The sequence below is a fragment of the Phaseolus vulgaris genome, chromosome 1, assembly GCF_051622355.1.
Source record: "Phaseolus vulgaris cultivar YP4 chromosome 1, ASM5162235v1, whole genome shotgun sequence".
Lineage (NCBI taxonomy): Eukaryota > Viridiplantae > Streptophyta > Magnoliopsida > Fabales > Fabaceae > Phaseolus > Phaseolus vulgaris.
The window spans coordinates 52,575,060-52,596,963 of NC_143498.1; the positions used below are offsets into that span (position 1 = coordinate 52,575,060).

The 21,904-nt window shown below is 32.0% G+C and overlaps 2 protein-coding genes and 1 pseudogene across 3 annotated transcripts; 1 reads left to right on the top strand and 2 right to left on the bottom strand.

Annotated features, from left to right (window-relative positions):
- Nucleotides 1-3,042: 3,042 nt before the first annotated feature.
- Nucleotides 3,043-4,994, bottom strand: RHC2A (RING-H2 finger C2A). Its single transcript, XM_068617978.2, has one exon. It carries the CDS (start codon nt 4,594-4,596, stop codon nt 3,436-3,438), a length of 1,161 nt encoding a protein of 386 aa, XP_068474079.2. The 5' UTR covers nt 4,597-4,994; the 3' UTR covers nt 3,043-3,435.
- Nucleotides 4,995-10,548: 5,554 nt separating this feature from the next.
- LOC137814992 (anaphase-promoting complex/cyclosome 2) lies at nt 10,549-21,176 on the top strand. Of its 2 annotated transcripts, none has more exons than XM_068617983.2 (17): nt 10,549-10,922; nt 10,991-11,083; nt 11,175-11,406; nt 11,801-12,093; nt 12,209-12,280; nt 13,218-13,462; nt 13,884-14,300; nt 14,409-14,610; nt 14,743-14,857; nt 14,966-15,048; nt 15,871-15,990; nt 16,128-16,216; nt 16,296-16,377; nt 19,496-19,687; nt 20,108-20,176; nt 20,291-20,459; nt 20,610-21,176. In XM_068617983.2, the coding sequence occupies exons 1-16, from the start codon at nt 10,692-10,694 to the stop codon at nt 20,411-20,413; spliced, it is 2,658 nt and encodes an 885-aa protein (XP_068474084.2). In that variant the 5' UTR covers nt 10,549-10,691; the 3' UTR covers nt 20,414-20,459; nt 20,610-21,176. The 2 variants fall into 2 exon arrangements, with proteins under 2 accessions (XP_068474084.2, XP_068474085.2); XM_068617984.2 differs by having other exon boundaries at nt 20,673-21,176.
- LOC137814993 (uncharacterized) lies at nt 16,981-17,606 on the bottom strand (annotated as a pseudogene).
- Nucleotides 21,177-21,904: the final 728 nt, after the last annotated feature.

The window sequence follows — 21,904 nt, forward strand, 5'->3', positions numbered from 1 at the left end:
TTTTGAGATACAAATATGAAAAAATAATATATATTTATATGTTAATTAGATATTATACGCATAATATATATATATATATATATATATATATATATAAAAGAGTAAAATTAGGGATAGAGGCTTATTTATTTTAATTATGAATAAGAGTGGACAACAAATTCATACCAACCCAATCCCAATAAAATAGATTTGAAAATTTCATAATTTTACGGCTTAGACGGGACGACCTTTTTGTATGCAAATTAGCACACCAAATTCATCTATTTTTGCACTAATATTCACACCAAATTCCTACTCATATTCTCTCCTCATCATACTTCATATATTAAACAAATGAATATTCTTAATTTTCATTCAAGCAGTTCAAACGTACACGCTTTGTTCATATACTAGAACTGTGCTATTTAACCTCTATTTGCTTCTAGTTTTTAAATTTTTTGGTGTCTAAATTACACTGCACCAAGCTGAGGGGAAAAAAAATGCTGTCCCTTTTTTTCACTCGGACAATGAAATTAAAATGGTAATTTGCTTAACTTTTATATAAAACGGTCAAGTACTCGTTAAAGACTGATCGATTAAAACTAGTCATACAGAAGATTAATAAATGATCAATTATTAAATAATATATTTGTAATCATGATTAAAATTTTTAATTTAGTTCAATAATAAATGACTCATAATAATCATATAAATAAACATAATTTTTAGAAAAAGAAAAAATAAAAAATATAAAAAAAAAGAAAAAATCCAAAGCAAACGTGGAAAATATATAGCTTTATCGCGGTGCGTTTTGTCGTTTATACAATAAAACTCACAAAAGTTGTTATGAACTTAACAAATGTAAGAAAGAGACACTGCATATATTAGAGAGAGAACACAAACCTTGTAAGATGATGGCAATTTCTTACTACCTAGTCTTTTATTTCTCCTTCAAATGAAACGTGGCTACGTGCTTTAAGCACAAAAATATGATAGTATTATATCACAGCTCACACACAACCCATAATCACTCAGTGTTCTATGATTTTGATGCTCATCTCTAGACTTATTTATAGTTGGGAAAATCAGGATTCCATACATATCAAGATTCAGATCCTTTAATAAAAATATCATCGGAACATATTAATAAAAATATCATCGGAACATGATGATATCACACAACCTATAATATGTTGTTTCACACAATTTGTCATTCTTTTTGTGAGCGGTTTGTCATTCTTTTTGTGAGCGGTGTGTTGAGAATCTCATATCAACTAGAGATTAAAACATTTTATAATATATATATATAAATCTTACTTTATAAATCGATTTTATGAAGTTAAATTTAAATTAAAGTTCAGTTATTAATATATTCTTGCTTGAAGCTTTAAGTATGCAGTATATTAATGTTCTTCCCCATGAAATGATCCCAAGCAAAGGCATCAAAATGAGCATAAGGGTGGTGGCATCTTGTAAGATCCCTTTCCAATTTTGAAATTTCCTTGAATACAGGTAAAGGGCATGTGTAGAAATTATTGGCACTTGAATCGCGTGCAGAAGAAATAAGTATCCACTATCCAATGACAGGGATTGAAACCCAACCCAAACACATACCTTATTATAAATTGTTTTAAGTTAATGGTCTCTCGTGCTACAAATTGTGGTTTCACATCGATCATAATTTGAGTTTGATTTTTTTGGATGTGTTTGAAATGACCTTGTTCAGCCTATTAATAACTTGAAGATTTTTCACATTCTTAAAATTAATTAAAATTCGTTATATCATAAACTACTACTAACTGGTTATCATTGTTTAAAAATTCCCAACCTTTATGTTAGTGATTTATTCATTTAGTAAAATATTTCAAGCTATATATTTTCAATTATGGTACAATAATATTATTTTTCAAATAGACATCATTGTCTTTATTCATTTTTTACCCACGTCCTCAATTTTTTCTACAATGTTATTAAATTTTTTATCAATTTTATTTAAAAATATATTACAAAAAAATATTACCATTTGTTTTGACACATTTATAAAATTGTTTTAATTTTACTTTACAGATTTCAAAATATTATCAACTCTTTTAATTAATAAAAGCGAGGTACCCAATAATCAAAATTCTCAAAGAGGTATTAGACTGTATAACAAATTCTCAACTTAAAATATTGATTTGAATTGTTTAGATAATTTAGTAAGAAGAATGCACGATTGGGGAATTTTTAATTTTTGTGTCATTAAAAAAGGTCTTTGGAAAGAAGGGTAAATAGTTTTACTGATTTAGTAATGCTACTTTCATGATAATTGATCAATGTCCACTCAAAATACAGAGCCAACTCCCCAATGATGTAAAAAAGTACGAATTCACAGAATTCACAAAAGTTAGCAAAGGACTCCGATCAAACAAAAAAGCACAAAACATCACCTTAAAATTTGTACCAAATAGCCTAATAAATTCATGAGTAATGTTAACTTTAATAGGAACAAGTTGTGCATTATACAGGGTCCAGAAACATTACTCAAAAGTTGAAACACTCATCATAATAAGGATGTACTGTAAATAAATGTGAATCACATTCAAAGTTGAAACACTCATCATAATAAGGAACACTCATCATAATAAGGATGTATTTTTTAGTGTAGAAACTCAAGTTAGTTTCACACAGAATTGTCATGAAAAGAGTTCAAGAATGTCTTAATACTTAGACTGAACCTATAGAACTAGAATTTTAGACCATAAAAAAAACTGCTACCTGATCAATAAAACAGGAGAAAAGCAGAACAGAAGGAGACAAAAACAAACAATTCTACACAAATGTTTATTTAGAATCAAAAGGATCAATGTTTTAGTAAGGTAGGAAAAATAATATATTGTAGTAAAGAAAAAGTGATGTAGCTGACCATTAAACTAAGCAAGTTATCACCAAGAACACAATCAATTTGAGACAGCAATAGGCTAAAAAAATAAAAACCATGACAAATAGGGACACCGTGACCAATGAATCTGAAGGACCATAAACTGCAGTATAGGTGTGACAGAGAAGGATAAAAACATAGAATAAAAAACAATAGAAGGGTACTTCAGTTCATTATGAAAGTAAAATGAAGTTCAAGATCATCAACATTATCATATCATATCCCCTCACCCCAAAAATTTCAAAGATACACAAACACTTGACAGCCCCAGAACCCCTGCTTCAATCTCCTTCCTCCATGGGTTTAACCTTCAACCATTGCTGTCACTCCCTGTCCCTATGACCTATTGCTAACATAACAGTTCCCAGTAAAAGAAGATGTGAGAATCCGTCACTAGACTCCATGATTGGATTGCATCCTTGAGGACTCTCAACCAATATCATTATGTACATTTGACAATGATAAAGGGGAATCCAGAGAAACAAAGTTGAGAGCTTTTATACACTCTCACTTACCTTCTTCTTTTCCCTTTAATACTACCATGCTCTCATTCCACTGTTTACATCCATAGACCAAGTCCTGCGTGACCGCGGAGAAGGATCCATACTAGAACGAGAAGAACTTGCTCTCATAGACTCTCTACTAGAAGTAGAACGCTGTGTAGCATTAGTACCACTACTTCCAACCCCACCTCTGAAGCAACCAAACAAATTGCGGAAAAACCTGTTCAATCCCCTACTCTCTCTCCCTCTGTTCCCTCTAGAAGACCATGAAATCCTTCTAGGCTCACCTCCATTGTTAAACCCTCCATCCATCTCAGTATACACCACAGGAAGCTCCCTCTCAGCACCTCTTCTCCCACCGGAGAATCTCCCCACAGCAAACCCTCCACCGGGCAACCTCCAAATCGTCAACCCCACATTCTCTTCCTCGTTCAAGCCCACGTTTTGTGGTGGATTTGAATTCGCATTAGAATTTACATTTGAGGAATCCGCAGGTAACTCGTGCCGACAAACAGGACAAGAATTGTGAAGGGCAAGCCATGGTAAGATGCATTCAGGGTGATATATATGCTTACACGGCATTTCCCTCACAGCCGTACCTAATTCAAAAGCTTCTTTGCAAACGGCGCAGTGTGATTCCATGGCTAAGTGAGTGTCATCGATTTCGATGGTCGGTAACGAATCTATGGCTGCTTTTGAGGCAGGAGGGTGCTCGTACCTTCCAATACCGTTGATCTCAATCTGAGAGAGTTGTTCCAGAAGCCTATCGAATCCAGATCCGAGAAGAAACTCTGACATACTCGGAGGCAGGGGTCTCAGGCCAGAACCGGCACCATCGTCGTAGAAGAGTTCAAAGCCTCGACTTTCGTCCTCGCTGCTAGCGGAGGTGGCAGCTGCGCCGCCACGGAGGACGATAACAGGGTTGAAAGGGGAGCGGTCACCACCGTTGCGGCGGGTGCGGCGTAGAGCAGGACGGGCAGCGTTATCGGAGGCGGGGCGCTGACCGATCATGTACATGGCGGCGGCGGGGAAGCGGCGGCGGCGAGGGTCGAGGTGAACTGAACGCGGCGGGTGTTCGATTTCTTCGATAAATCCGCTGTCACAGTCGGGACAGACCACGGCATCATGGCGCAAAACGCGGATGAAGCGGCTGCACCGGTAGCACCAGTACGAGGATGTCCCAGAAGACATCATCGTGCAGTAGATCTCGAAGGAACCGAACGGATCCGCAAGCAGGATTCAAATTTTTGGACCAGATTCTTGCACAGACAGACCTCTGAAACCCAGTTCAATAAACCCAAAACGAGGAGGGAAAAAAAGAAGATAAGATCAAAGGAGTAAGAGACTATGAGGAACTGTTCATGTGTCTATGTGGGAGTTTCCATGGAAGAGAGAGAAAGAGAGAGGGAAGCGGGGACGACGGCAGAGTCATGTGTCGCTTGAAACAAAGATAACAGCGAAACCGCGTAGTCATGTCTTAGCGTGTCACCAACCACGTGGCGGACTGCCGTTGGATGCAACCCAAACGGCACCGTTTCAATGATGGAACCTTGTTAATAAACTAAATGACCTGTTTTGGGACTTTGTTTCTGACTTTACTCTCTCTTGACTTCGACACTTGCTGCTAATCATTCTTTTCCGTCTTACAAAAAATATTACACACTTTGTATTCAAATTTTCTCTCAATTTAATATATTTTTTTTATTTTCTTCCTTTTTCTGTATTGTATTTTTGTAATATACTGGATTTTGTTTTACCTTTTACTTTAACTTTTCTTTATAATTAATAAGAAACATATATCAATGTTGATTACTCATTTAATACATATGCATTTTGTTTTAATTTTAGATAAAAATAAATATTCAATTATTTAATGCAGATGTGTGTTTTTAATTTTAGATAAAACAATAAAATTCAATTATTTAATACATGTATTTTTTTTTACCTTTTACTTTAATTTTTATTTATAATTACTAAAAACATATGGCAATGTTGATTACTCATTTATTACATATGTATTTTTTTTTAATTTTAGATAAACTTAAATATTCAATTATTTTAAGGGAAGTAAAATATAAATTTGTTTACTTAATTATTAAGAAATATGTATCTTAATACTTTTTAAGAGAAAATAAAAAGTTTTTATTTCTAGAATAGAGAAAATTGTCTCAATAATTCTTTTTGTTTAAATACTATAAGTTGTAGTTTTAATTATGAGTCTTATTGTTTAAAAAGAATTTGATATGGTTATACCAAAATTTTCTCAAACTTGCAATTATCTCATCTTATTTATTCATACGCATTTAAGACTATAAACACACTACATTAACCTTATTTTACTTCGTTTTATTAAGATTTTCTTAATCTTAATCTTAATCTTAATCTTAACCAATACCAAAATCATAATAAATTTAAATTCAAATTTCATCAACATATATACCCGTATACAATGTTTATCCTCGCTGTTATTTTAAATTAATGTTGTCAACATTTCTTACCAATTAAATTAATGTCGTCTTTAAATTGGAAAAACCTTTTTTTTATTAATCAATATCGTAAAATATTTTTACATTATTACCTATGCTAACTAAATTATTTTCATATTGATCTTAGTCAAATGTTTATTAAAAGTTTAACAAAAAAAACCATCAATATAATCTTTTGTAACATCTAGATAAATGCAATTTCTATTATTTTATTTATTATATTAATTCGTTAAATTATGTAAAAAGCATTATACATTAATTTATTTCTACGAAATACATTCTAAATTTTTAAAAATTCTGTAATTTAAAAGGAACTTGAAAGATGGTTAACATGACAACAACTTGCAATCGATTGTGAAATTAATCTACCCTTCTAAACTCATAAATTTTGGTGAAAATTCACAAATCTTCTCTCTTGCAACTTTTAGTCCCTAACTCTTCTCCAATTTTTTTTTAAATCACAGTTAATGAACGAAACTTGTATTCTTTTCCTTTTACCTAAAAATGGCCAGGGTATGAGTTGAACATTTGTTAAAAGTATTTTAAAATTATGCTTAAAGAAAAAATTGGAAAAAAATTCAATATTTATGTAGTGTTGATATAAAAAAAAAAACTCTACTTTTAATCCATCTAAGAGAGTATAAAATAAAAGAAAAATTGAATATAGACCAAAATTTAAAAAAAAAAAAAACTCAATTAAGCCAAAAATAATTTCATGTTTTAGCACAATAAATAATGCTATTTTTAGAAGAAAAAGACTTTTGACATTGTTAACATTCCCTTAAAAATATCCATTCCTTTGTTATGATTGTTGGGATTTTTGTTTTGTTTTTTTCTCTACAAATAGAAAAAAATATTAACACATTTTCGAAAGTGGTGGGTCAGGGCATTGTTTTTCAAAGGAGCGTTTTGGGTGCATTTTTCCTTCCCATCTTTTAAGGCCGTGTTTGGTCGGTTGCTTGTTCTTATTCAGAAAATATAAACATGGAAGGAATAATGAAATAAAGGTGTACGTTTCATTATGATAAGTAATACTAATAATTGAAAATCCGTAAAAAAAAGTAACAATAATTGAATTTGAATTGGTTGTCTTAAATGACACACATTAATTAATTAATAAATAAATAAATAAACGATCGGATAATCTTTTAATACAGATTTCGGTAATGAATGTTATCCGTACGATTCAAAATCCACTAAATTAATATTGTACTCTAATATTATAAACTGTCAAATGCATGGATAAACAATTTTTTATTTATTTTTTAAATTAAGATATTTAATATACTAACTAAATATTTATTATGTATTATGATAATGTTTGTAAAAATTACAGATACATGAATAATATTAAATAATATAGTATTTTTCTTTCTTCACTATCATTCTTAACGTAAAACGTAGTTTGTGATAGAACTTATACTAAAAATACATATCATTAATATATAGTATTGTGTTTAATATAAAAACTTTTATATAAGAAAAAGAAAAGCATTTGTTAGTTGTTTATATAACATTCGATCCTTAATTTGAAATTTAATATAATCTTCTGTCTAGTTTTCTTTATCAGTTTGCCTTGTGTTTTTTATGCATAAATTAAAGGCCATAAAATATATTCAAACTTTTAGTTATTCGAAGATAAATGATAAAATATTTTATTTAATAAATAAGTATTTTGGAGAGAAATTATGTTCATTTTCTTAACCTATAATTTTTTTTTTTACGAAAAGAAGTATTAACAGCTTTTATATAAAGTGATTTTGAGTTTTTATAACAGGTGTATAAAGTAATCTCTTCTTTTAGAAGAGTTCTTTCCTTGCCAACCATAAATATCTAAAATCTTCCTATTCATTGTAATAACCCTTTATGTGTATATCATGTGCTAAATATTCTGTATAAAAATTGCATTATAAAACATTGACAATTAATCTTTGTATAAACTTTTACTTCACACCAGCCACCAACTATTTTATCTCTCGCAAAATGATGAGCATAATTTGGGAGTAAACAAAAGACTGAAAAAAGTGTATAGGATATAATAATTGAAGTGAAGTTAATTGTCTGCTAATTCTTAATTGGGTTGACTGATGCAAGTAGACTTCACCACTGCATCATTCATTCATTTTGATGACAAACTATTTGTTCACATTGACAAGTTATGATTTGGTGTTTTCAAGTTCGAAATAATTCAAACACTTAGTGGGCAATTACCATGTACAACTGGGTTAGAAAAGGAAGCCAGCCAATTTTGTACTTGCTCTAGAACACATATTGGTGCACAATTTTAATTGTTTGCCTATGAAGAATTTGTTCTAGAATTTGGAAAAGTTATATCCAGAATTTGTTCTAGAACCACTCTAGAGGAAAAGTTAAGTCCAATTAGTTTCAATAATATATTAGTGGTTTTAAACCTTGTTGTTATCTAAGTGAGTGATGAAACTTCGTCGTCCATTATTTAAAGTTAAGTACCGGCTGATTATCCAAAATCATCTGGTTGATGTGTTTGAAAAATCTAATAATTATTTTTTTATACAATATAATTATGATATAAAATATTATTTTCATGGAGTATGGAAAAATTGATTGAAACTTTTTCTGTATTTTTTTTAAGTTCATACGACTTTCATTGTTCAGTTTTGTGGAGTTATATATGTTATGGAGGAAACTCAAAAGATGAATTTACTAATGTCTAACTGAAATGTGATTCTATTTTGGTTCGTGTTGCATTTACTGTTATGACCAATGTTCCTTTTATGCTTCGTAATTGATAGAATACTTGTCTTAATTAGAGTGGAAAAACCAAGTTTAGGGTTACTCATATTTTTCGTGAGGGGAATGCGTGTGCTAATGAGTTTACTAATTTAGGATTTGTGAATCTTTTCATTGGTATAATAAGTTACTATCTAATATGTTTTTAAAATTCTTTATGAATATGTATAATCTACCTATATGTTGTTTTTGTTAACATATGAGTTTTGATATAATCCTCCCATATTTTTGTATTTTATTTATTTTTTTATTTTTTAGTAATACTTTTTTATGTGATGACAAATGATTGTTGTTACTTGAAGAGTCAGCCTAACTAAGATATTAAGTTGTTGAATGATAAATTTTTTAATGCTACATGACTAGTGATGAGTTCATTATTTAGTATGAATTTACTTGTATTGGAGTGAGTTTGCTAACTTAGTTTTCCAGTTTTTTTATTGATAAAATTATAATTACCAAATTTAGTATTACACGATTTAATGTTTGTTTTAGGTATTAATATTTGTTTTTTTTCATAGCTCTTGATTATTGTTACAATTGACACATTTTATTCTTTGGGTATTATTTTATCTTATTTTACAATACAAATGTCAACTTACTATATATTAATACGATTGTTAAAATAGTAAAGTATATTGTATTACTTTTATATTATACTATCCTTTTTGTTATTTATTAGTTCTAGAACTGTGCGTACGATTTCTTTTTACTTTAATTTTAAATTAGAAAATTAATTTGAAGTTATTGTTATATTTTAATAGTCAATTATATTTTTCTAAAATATTTTAGGATGAAATTGAGATATTTTATGAAATATAGACATTGTACTTTACGAAGAAATATGTTTTATATGAAGAATATTGATTTTTTTTTCAGAAGTATTATATTGAAGTTGTTACATATCAAGATGGTAAAACATATATTTGTTCTTAGGTCAACTATTATCATCAAACCTACGAATTAACTTAAATTTTCTGGTTAGATATTTTTTTAGTGTAGTTGCAATGGTTTTAAAAAATGCTATTATCATGCTTTTATATATTCATTTAAAAAACAAACCAAATGAATTTTATTAAAATTTCATTTTTTTTATTTCCTGTTATTTAAGATAAGTTTAGAATAGAAGACAAGGTAGCAAAACGGGGAGTCTATGCAGTCAATTCAAATTCCTTCATGTAAATTCATGCATTATAAAAGTTAAATTAAAATTTATGAAATAATCTCAATTTTTTCCTAATTTTTAAATGATTCTTTAGGTCATGCAATATGTAACAATGCTTAAACATATTTAGTTATTAATGGAACAAACTTTACATATTTTAATTTTTTACGCCACATAATAATTAGTAGTTTTAATTTTAAATGAAGATTTAAGGGTAACACACGTTTTTTATTCTTGTAAAATTATAAATCTCCAGTTCTCATTCTTATAAAATTGTTAGATTTTTGAAAATTATAAACATACCCTTTGACGGATCTAATATTTATTAATGAATTTTAGAATAATATATATATATATATATATATATATATATATATATTTCTAAAAAATATGAACAATTTTTTAAAATTTTCATAATTACAAATGTGTTATTATTATTAAGAGTTAAAAATCCCTTAATAACTTTTAGTATTTGACATTTTGTTTTTTACTTATTAAAACATTTAAAATGACAATAAAGATGATAAAATAATATAAATTATTTTTACCGTATAATTTATTCATTCTTAAAATTAACAATTTTTAGGATTTAAAATCCTTAGAATGTGAAAAATTTATTGATTACCAATCTTCCCATAAAAGTTATGAACTAAACATTAACACATACACAATTAGGAAAATTCCTAAGATCTTTGAAATAAGAAGAATTAGCACCAAAAAAATTAGAATATGAAAGTATGTTAAAACAACTACATTTTGATTATAACAATTGCACGTAAGAACGAAACATTCTCAATTTTGGGTCTTTGCGTTTTCAATTCCAAACATTTTCATTTTTTAGTTTAGTTCACTGACTCAAAATTCCCAAGGCTATGGAAGAACTAAACTCTTGTTTCTTCAACCCTGCAATTTTGGATTCCCTCACTGAGGATTCTCTTCACGAAATCATCTGCAGCTACAATGGCTTCTGCGCCGCAACGCAATCCCTTCTCACCGGGAACGGCGATCTCTCCGTGGGTCCCGACTTCGTTTCTCACGTTCAAGCCCTCTGCAAACATCGTCTCCATTCCCTCGTTCAAGACCACTTTCTTCGAGTCCTCGAGGTACCCCACAATTTATTTCACCAATAGTGGTCCAAAGTTTGAAAATTTATCGACTCTTTTTGTTGCAGGAGACTTTTGAACGAAATGGGGCATCGAGATTTTGGCGCCATTTTGATCCCTACTCTCATGTTGCGGGTTTGAACAAGAATGATGACCTTGATGTGAGTGTTTTTGATGCTTACTTGAATTCTTTTTTGTTTCTTTTCTTTTTTTCGTTGTGGTGAGTGTTTAGTTCGTGAATGGTTGAAACAGATTGATGAGGATGAGATTCAGAGTGTTTTGTATAATGCTTTGGAAGAGGTTACTTTGGAGAAACAGTATCAGGAGAAGTGTCTTTTGATGTTGGTGCATGGTTTACAATCTTACAAGGACCAGATGTCAGAGGATAAACATGATTTTGAAGGAGAAAGAAATTACCTTACTTCTAAGTATCAATGGATTGTCTCTTCTGTTCTTATGGCCACACTTCCTCGGCATTTCCCTGGTTTGTTTGCAGTTTGTTGCTTTTTGATAGGTTAACGAGGGTTCGTTATAAGTAAATCGATTGTTTTAATTTTGAAAACTTGTTTACAAATCTCATGGTTTTCACCATATGTGTACTTTTATATCAAAGTTTGCTATGGTTAGCTCTAATATACTGGTTAACATTGGTTAGCTCCTAATGCAATATTTTGAGCACTTGATCTATTTTGATTGACTCTTTTAAAGTGAGTAACTGAGTATGAGTAAATAAGTAATGTCTGTCATTGATAAAAAAAAATAATGGTTGATGTTCCAAATACATTCTTGATCGCATCAATTTCTTGATATTTTTTAAGGAGCTTACTGCTTTCTTTCCTTTTTTGCCTTGTATGTTTTTTCCTGTTTGCAACTATTAGTTATACTGCATTGGTATTTTAAAAGAAAACTGGAGGAGTTAAGTACGATCATGGATGAAGAGTTCTGCGATGATGCATCTCAAAATAAGGATGGCATGGATTTAGATGAAAAAGGAAAAGTATGCAACAAGGTTGGTGAAATGGATGTTGATGAGTGCTATAACGACCATAGGTTCTCAGAAAACAGTAGACTGGTGAAGAACATTGGAAAGGTTGTTCTTGATCTTAGAAATCTAGGATTTACTTCCATGGCTGAAGATGCTTATGCTTCTGCTATATTTTTACTACTGAAGGTGAGAATGTTTCTGAAATTCAAAATCCTGGCTCACGCCATTTTGTTTCACTTTTGCGTCTCTTTGTAAATATAATCTTGGGATGCCATTTTCCTTTCTCCTGTCTGAATGGCAGGCAAAAGTGAATGATGTAGCTGGTGATGATTTCCGGAGTTCTGTTTTACAATCTATTAAAAGCTGGATACAGGTTTGTTATGCATATATAATTTCATCCTAATTATGCTGTATTTTCAATTTTTGTTTTTATAATTACATTGAGACATAACTATGATTCTAATTACATTACAAATGTGAATTTTGCATCAGATTGTAATAATTGATGTTGTAGTACATTTCATCATTCAGATAGCACTTAGCTATTTATTAAATTTAGATGTTGGGAATTGCTAAAAGGGACTGGTCAAAGGATGCCCAACCAGCCAAAAAACATTTCCAATATCCAGTCTTGGCAAAATTTTATGCCACATACAAGTTTCACTCCACTTGTTTTCTTATTAGCATTTTTTGCTTTGTTAGTCGTGTTGCATCTCAATTCTTACATAACTATGATTTCTTTCCTCATGACATATGCTAAATTCATTACATATATCATACATGATACATTACATACATCACACATGATACATTACATACATCACACATGATACATTACATACATCACACATGATACATTACATATATGATATCACACATGATACATTACATATATCACACATGAACATGATACATTACATATATCACACATGATACATTACATATATCATACATGATATATACTTAATACATTATATATACCATATGTATATGGATTCAATTAAATAATATTTTATTATGATGCTTTGCTTTGGCCAATTATTTGTTTTCACAGGAACAACCTAATTTTACATGCTTTATTAAAATATCGATGTTCATATGCATTAAGTGTGGTAGATAAAGAGTATCTGCATAGTGCATACGAGTTCCAAAGTCATTTATGGAATAACTTATTTTCAGACCCTAGTTATATAATTTGACAGTCACTGCACTTTATCTAAAATATACTTTCTGCCCATAGTAGCCAGTTTAGAAAAAAATGTACATTCTCACAATTCTAACACAGTATGCTGGTAACTGGAATCATTCAGGCTGTTCCTCTCCAATTTCTGCATGCACTTCTTGTCTATCTTGGCGATGTAGTTAGTTATGAGAGTACTTCATCAGGTTTGAAATCACCTTTGGCACCACAACCATCTTCATGCTGTCCTGGAATTAATACTCCCTCTGAAGGGCTAGTGAGATGGAAGTTGCGGCTGGAATATTTTGCATATGAAACACTGCAAGATTTAAGAATTGCTAAATTATTTGAGATAATTGTTGATTATCCTGAGAGGTACTTTATTTCTAGTTCACTTTATTTCTTCTGGGTTTTCTATTAGAAAATTAATTACCCTCTTTTATTTCTTGACAAATTGAATGGCTAGTTCAACACCCTTGACTAAAACATACTTATGGTTATAGCTTCCAGTCATATCAAAGAGATCGACAATTGTTCTAGGATTTAACATTTTATTCTAGAAATGAAGTTGTTTCTGTTTGCCTGAACAATGAACTTTGAATTTGAATTATCAACTCTTTCTTCTTGCAGTTGCATGCTTTAACTTTGGTTTTGGATAATTTTCAAGTTCCAACATCTAGCAGTTGTGCCATCTGACTTGTCTCAACTAATTAATTCTTTGCTAGATTGTGGCTTTCTTGTTCATGCCATGTCTTCTGATAATTTGTTTTCTTTCTCTCTCTACCAATTTTGGAAGCTCTCCTGCAATTGAAGACTTAAAATTGTGTCTTGAATACACTGGACAACATTCAAAGCTGGTGGAATCATTTATTTCAGCACTACGATATCGATTGCTTACTGCAGGCGCATCAACCAATGATATACTACACCAGTATGTTTCAACTATTAAAGCACTTAGGACAATAGATCCTGCAGGTGTTTTCCTTGAGGCAGTTGGTGAACCCATAAGGGATTATTTAAGAGGAAGGAGGGATACCATAAAGTGCATAGTAACAATGCTCACTGATGGGACTGGTGGAAATTCAAGTTCTTCTGGGAATCCTGGAGATAGCCTTCTTGAAGAGTTGAACAGAGATGAAGAAATTCAAGAGAATGCTGGTGTTGATGATGATTTTAACAGTGATGATAGGCAAGCATGGATCAATGCCATGCGGTATATCTGTATTCTGGATGACGATCAGTTGTTTTTAAATGTTCTTTCTGATTTGATGTGCCTGCCATATTATAAATGACGTTTCTTGTAATTGCCTTTTCCAAGCAGATGGCAACCTGACCCTGTGGAAGCTGATCCATTAAAGGGAAGCAGAAACCAAAGGAAGGTTGACATACTTGGGATGATTGTTGGCATAATTGGTTCAAAAGATCAACTAGTTCATGAATATCGAACTATGCTTGCTGAGAAACTTCTTAATAAATCAGATTATGATATTGATTCAGAGATACGGACTCTAGAACTCCTGAAGGTATTTATTCAAATAAAAACTCATGAAACCTGGTTGTTTGGTAGGTGTCGAGTTAATATTTTATTACTTTTTTTGTTGTATCCATTCATGTTTTGTATTGGTATCTAAACACTTATTAATGCTTTTTGTTAGATACACTTTGGAGAGAGTAGCCTACAGAAATGTGAGATTATGCTCAATGACCTAATTGGCTCAAAGCGAATCAACAGTAACATTAAAGCTACCATAAATCAGCAACCCCAGACAAGTAATTTCCAAGTTCATATTTCCATGTTTGTGATAATTGCCAACAACATTTTTAACTATTTTTTATCTTTAAGTCCTTTTCACAAACAAATTGGTGATGCTCCCTCAGGTGTTGAAGTGGGAGACAGTGCAATATCCATGGATGTAATTTCTGCCACTATCATATCTTCTAATTTCTGGCCTCCAATACAGGTTTGCAGTCAAAATTATTTTATTGATTCTTTAATGAGCAGATAAATCATTTATTCATGTCATGATACGACATCTATTTCTCACTAGGATTGTGTATTATATTTAGGCTCAGCTATAAGGCTTATTCTCAGAAGAAAGTGCAAAAAATTATTTTTCAATACATTTATTATTATTTGTTTACTATTATATGTACTCTTCACTTTCTAGCAGTACCAATTCATTACTTCTTTCTATTAATTTCTGTCTAAGAATCACTTCTACTTGAGATGCAGGAATTATGTTGGTCCATTTGTTCCATAACAATTTTTTACACAGTTTATCCTATATTGTCTAAACAAATAAAAATGATCAAAATTTTCTTTTTCTGTCCCTACCTTTCCTGCTATTATCACTCATTTTTCATTGTTGTCATCATTATGCCAAGGCAAATTTATATTTTCCAAATGTAAATGTACTCCTCACGTATGAAACAATTTTCTGCAGCAAATATTTGATTTTTTCTCTAAAAAGGTGAAGTAGAAAATAAAAACACATAAATGAAATCAGGTTTTTGGTGTTTATTTTCAAGCAGTTAAACAATTTCAGGTTTGTGATATTACATTTCAATTCTCTCTTCTAGAAAGTTCAGCCAACTTTGCCTATCACTTTTTGTTTTATTGAGTTGTGTTAAACTTGAAACATAAACCAAGGACACTATGATAACGTAATCTAGCCACTGATAAAAAAAAAAATCTATCCTTTTTTAATATAATAGATTTAGTGATTTCATTGTTGTCCTGCAAAACTGTGTCTGTACTATTTTAACTTTGAAGAGATTTACAGGATGAACCCCTTAACCTGCCTGAACCTGTTGACCAGCTCTTATCTGATTATGCAAAGAGATTTAGTGAAATCAAAACTCCTCGTAAGCTACAGTGGAAAAAAAGTCTTGGAACCATCAAGGTTAGTTGCTCTATATTTTCTGTCTGCAGATATTTGACACAGTTTTGAACTTTATGAATAATGATGCCCCTCCTTTCTCACCTTTTACTGTTTTACCTCTGTATTTGCTCCTTATATTACCATTTTCTACTGTTCAGTTGGAGTTGCAGTTTCAAGATAGGGAAATGCAATTCACAGTAGCCCCTGTTCATGCATCTATCATTATGAAATTTCAAGATCAACCAAGGTATCCTTAGCAATCTTTGCATACCTTTAGTCTGTTGTTTTGGTTGAGTAGTAATATTATACTGTATTTTTTTTTTCAGTTGGACTGCTAAAAACCTTGGTGCTGCTATTGGGATACCTGCAGATGCTTTAAACCGGAGAATACATTTCTGGATAAGCAAGGTGGGTCTAATAGACACTTCTGCAAATTTTGTTGTTCTTTTTGGCATTACTAATTGCAGCATGATTATTATTAAGAAGTAGACTTTAAGCCTAATTCAACCTAATAAAACCGGTTTAAAGTCCATTTTTTAATATGGTATCAGAGCAATTTAGAGTCTATCCTAACGAGAGTTTGTTGGGCATATCAGTCCACTCATTACCGGGTCGTTATCGAATCATCCATAATATATAGTCCCGCACACGAGTTGGTAGCCTCGGCGTGGGAGGATGTGTATTGAAGACCCCACATCGACTAGAGATAAGAACATTTCATAATATATAAGTGGGTGCAAACCTTACCTTATAAGTTGGTTTTATGAGGTTGAATTAAACTTAAAGTCTATTTTTTAATATGTTATCAGAACTTTCATAATCAACCACATGAATCTTGCTAGTTTTAGAGATAGGGAAAAGGACCGTAGTGATCTAGATTATAACCGTAACTATGGAAGGTATGCTAGGGGAATTCCACCTTCTTCCCTTAACTTGATGCCTTTTAATTTCCAACAAGTTCAAAATCCATTCATGCAGTATGACATTGCTTTCAATCAATTGAGTCAGATGTCACCAAATCAAACTTTCATTAGGATAGGCTCGAATATGGTATCGAAGAAGGTGGAAAATACCCTTGACACACCTTCCATAGTTACAATCATAATCTGGATCATTACGGTCCTTTTCCCTATTTCTAAATATGGAAACTCGGGTAGAATTAATATCCGTGCTAGTCATGCACTTTTCAGAATCAACCACATGAATCTTGCTAGTTTCATTCTGATCTTTGCTTATAAGATTTTTTTTCTCTTTTGTTGAAGACTGGGACTAAGTAATCTGAATCACAACTTTTGTAGCTACTAAAAATGCATGCTTGTGCCCAGGAATATTCCTCCTTCCTCTCTTCCACACTTCTAAGAGCATTGTTTTTTTTTCCAACTTCATTGGCTTCATTTAAACTGGTTCCATTTGGCCTAGGCCTTATGGCAATTTTTATCTGCTCAAGTTTATCATTTTCCAACTATTTAGATTATTTCAGACAAGCAGACCATAGGATACTTGCTTTTAGCTAACTTTCTAACCATAATCTTGGTTCCCCGACCATCTAAGCCATTATCCTGGACCATTGTTTGCAATGTAGTCAAACTCGTAACTTGGATTGAAAAAGAGCTAAAAGATCGTAACTCGAGGATCATAACTCAATTCGTAAGAGTTACTAACATATGAAAAATAATATTCAATACATAACATAATCGTAAATAGATTCTTAAATCATAAATTATTTATATAGAAAACAACTAAGTTCACAAATATCTAATACAATTAAATTATCCAAGGAAATCCTTCATATTAATTAAAGGATAATCATCATCCTCTTCTACAAATAATTCCTTTTTTTTTTAACTCTCACCGTTTGAAGCCATTATAAAAGGCTTTGTATTGAAGAAGAAAAGAATGAGAACCATGACTGTGATGGAGAATGAAAAAAGAGGAGAACATGAGCAGTTGATGTGGCGAACGCGAGCGACGACAGTGATGGCGAATGCTGGTGGCGGCGGTGGCGATGGCAAACGTGAACGGTGGCAAACTCAAACGGTGGCGGTGGTGAACGTCAGCAATGGAGAACATGATCGCAAGCGTTGGAGGTGGCAGAGAACCTGAGCACGACAACGACACCGATGGAGTTTGCGGTGCTTGTTTCACTCTTCACTCTACTCTTTCCCGCTTCACTCGCTCACTTAGAAATATGCTTTTGGGCCGCACTAGGTCAAATAAATTTGGGGCAAAAACGTGCTGCACTAGTTTATGAGGCGGATCGATGATGCCTTTCGATGCAATGATGCACCGAGCTGCGTAGCGCCACGGTACGATTCGCTTCGACGACAATCCGTCGACCGAGTCACCTCGGTTTGGCTTCCAAATTCGTTGCCTCGTGTGATTTTACTCGCGATTTTGACTACATTGATTGTTTGCATACCATAGTGTCGAGCAACACGATGTGCAACCAATCTGATATATGAAGGAGGGAAATGTTAAAATTCAAAATGTTGTTGATTTGCATTATTCAGAAACCTTTGGATATTCAACTCCATTAGCAAAATGGTGACACGATGAGAGGGTTCTAAAGCACCTCAATCAAGAAAGGGTCAACCATTGACTTCTTATCTTTGAAACCAGCAAAGTCGCCGTTTGAAATAAAAGAGGAATCCATGGCGTCAATAAGAAAGCTCTGACCCAGAGAGATAAATAAAACAGAGGCTTCAAGAAGGTTGTGCCTCTTTCTGTGTTTCCTTCTGATATGGGTTTAGAAGGAAGAATGGATGGTGAAAAACCCAAGAGCCTCCTTTTTCCTATCTCTTCTCTATGTTAGGCCACAATCACAAATCTTTCACCTCTTCTTCCTTCTGAACCCATATTATAAGGAAACACAAAAAAGGAACAACCTTCTTGAAGTCGCCGTTTTCTTTATCTCTCTGGGTCAGAGCTTTCTTATTGACACCATGGATTCCTACTTTATCTCAAACAACGTCATTTCTAGTTTCAAAGATAAGGAGTCAATGGTTGACCCTTTCTTGGTTGAGGCGCTTCAGAACCCTCGTCATCGTGTCACCATTTTGTGAATAGAGTTGGATATCCAAAGGTTCCTGAATAATGCAGATCAACAACATTTTGAATTTCAACATTTTCCTTCATATATCAGATTGGGTGTGTCTTGGAGATCTCACGTCGACTAAAGATAAGGATATTTTATAGTATATAAGTGGGTGCAAACATCACTTTATAAGCCGGTTTTATGAGATTGAGTTAGATCATTTCTTAATAATTATATTTTTTTTGTGGAGACAAATACTATTTTCTTTTTTGAGTTAACTAACTTATGATGGTTTTTTCACAAAAGAAAGTACACATTTTACTTTAACCTCGAAGTTCCTTTATGTATAATGATTCTAATTTTTCAATGACATGACTTGCTGTTCAATTGAGCACAATTTCACGGCTGTGAATTTTCTTTTTAAAACTGTGAAGTCTTAAGTTCAGTAGTGAAGTTGAAACTAAATACTTTTGCTGTCTTTTTTGTACCCAGGGAATCATTACAGAGTCGCAAGGGGAAGATTCCTCTGACCATGTATACACCATTGTGGAAAACATGGCTGAGACAAGTAAGAATGGGGCCAGTACTACTGGTACTCAGGAACTTCTAGGAGGTGACGAGGAGGAGGACAGATCTGTGGCCTCTGTGGAAAATCAACTTCGTAAGGAAATGACTGTTTATGAGGTACGTGGGAAAATTAATGGTCAGTTGATAATTATGACTTACTTTAATTATCCAATACCTAGACTTGAGAATCCTTGGAATGTATGCTATTTAAATTTTAATCTTAGACGGCTAATATATGTTGTAGAAAAGCAATTCTTAATGGATCTCTTACAACAAATAGGCTTTCATGCACAAGGGCAGGGAAAATATTTAATGAAGAAGCACACTAGAGAATGAATGTTGAATAAATAAATACAGTTCTTTATCGTCATCAGCCTGTTATTCCTAGTTTTGCCAATATGAACAAATATTTTTTTGCCAAAGATTGAGCTTTTGGGGTGCACATATATTTTCATTTATGCATCTCGAGGTATTTAAACACAGGGGATGTGCAATGCATAGATTAAAGCATGTCTAACTGATGAAGTTTCTTTGCAGAAATTTATCCTGGGGATGCTCACAAACTTTGGTAGCATGGCATTGGATCGAATTCACAATACTCTCAAGGTAAGAATGGTTTTAAACTTGTACTTCCTGATAAAAAGATCAGTTTTACACCTATACTAGTATTTGTATGCTGATACCATGATCCGATAGATTTAATTACATGGTTGTATTCAGATGTTTTGCATTGCTGATCCCCCATATGACAAGTCACTCCAACAACTACAAAGCTTTTTATCTGGTCTGGTCTCTGAGGAAAAGTTAGAACTTCGGGATGGAATGTACTTTCTAAAGAAGTAGTTTGATTACAGAGTTGAAATGAAATGCTTTTGGTCACGACAAAAAGGTGAAATTTGTGTTTCCAGAACCTGAATTTCATGAAATTGGTGTATATTTTATGAACTCACTCCTAACTGTCCATGTTTTTACTGATATGTTGATTATCATACATGATGTTCACGAATAACTTTATCTTCGGAATTTACTGAACCAACAGCTTGATCTCCATTCTTGGTGGCATCTTTGTGTTGTCCTGATGAAACTGCATCATTTTGTCAAGCGTTTGTTTGCAGACTTGACTAGTCATTGTGTCAATTTTATTTCGGTTCTGCAATGGTAGTACCAATCTGAAGCATTCATCAAGTTCTTGGGATAACACTGTCCAAGATATGCTAGATAACGCAAATTCAAGCACACCAAATATCATCTTTGCTCTAGGAGATTTGGATTTGAAGACTTTATTGGCTTTCAACAAGTGCTACTCCTGGGTTTGCCAACCTTTTCCAAAAGCTTCCACCTTTCTGATATTATCATCTATTCTAAAGGAGTTTACTGTAAATTTGTAGTATTTTCTGCTAGTAAGTTTAGATGATAAATTGAATCGAATATGAAACAATATTTTATAGTGTTTACTTCAAATGTGTAAATTAATTCGTATGTTACTTTTTACATAACTCATTAGACAGTAGAGTAAACACGAGCAAACTTGTAAGAAAGTCAAAGGCACAGAATATTTGTTGTACCATTCATCGATCCAACTTAACGAAAAATTACATTAAATCAAGGTGATCATTACCACAACTAATACCTAGCTGTGTATGTCTGCTACCCCAAATTATTAAATTAAGATTAATAATTAAAATCTTTTGAATGAAAAAAATGTGGAGATAAAAGTCATCACTTAGGTTTTTTGACTTATTATACCTTTAAACCTCGTATCTTATTTTAATTGTTGTTGTCATTCTAATAAATTACTCACCCAAGACACATTAGCATCACACACTCAATCTTGTTCTTAGATGATAACATATCTTAATATATTAAAAAATGAACTTTAAATAATCTTATAAAACCGATTTTTTAGATGAGATTTTTATTCATTTATATATTATGAAATGTTTTAATCTCTAGTTAATGTGGAATCTTTAATACATTTTCTTCATATCGAGAATGACAGCTCGTATATATGACAATATATTATGAGTGATTCGATAACAATTCTGATTTTTGTTAGAATATATTCAAAATATTCTGATTTTATATTAAGAAGTGAACTTTAAGCACCACTTAACTCATATCTGAGAAAGTTTTAGGATTTTTTTAGCCAGTACTTTTTTCCTAAACGCATCACATGTCTGGTTTATATTTAATAAAAAATAATCTCTAATCAATGCTTATTCTATTTATTTATTTCCAGAATTATAATTCAACACGCAATTATGAACTATTGCTAGAGTTATGAACGTGTAGCAAATAGACTTTCAAAAGTAAATTTTTTAGACAGTTTCTGAA

Excerpts from the sequence above, each read along its gene's own strand:
- RHC2A (XM_068617978.2), bottom strand. The coding sequence starts at position 4,596 with ATGATGTCTTCTGGGACATCCTCGTACTGGTGCTACCGGTGCAGCCGC.
- LOC137814992 (XM_068617983.2), top strand. The coding sequence starts at position 10,692 with ATGGAAGAACTAAACTCTTGTTTCTTCAACCCTGCAATTTTGGATTCC. Across the intron at positions 10,923-10,990 it reads ACTTTCTTCGAGTCCTCGAG|GAGACTTTTGAACGAAATGG; the intron begins GTACCCCACAAT and ends TTTTTGTTGCAG. Across the intron at positions 15,991-16,127 it reads AAAGTCTTGGAACCATCAAG|TTGGAGTTGCAGTTTCAAGA; the intron begins GTTAGTTGCTCT and ends TCTACTGTTCAG.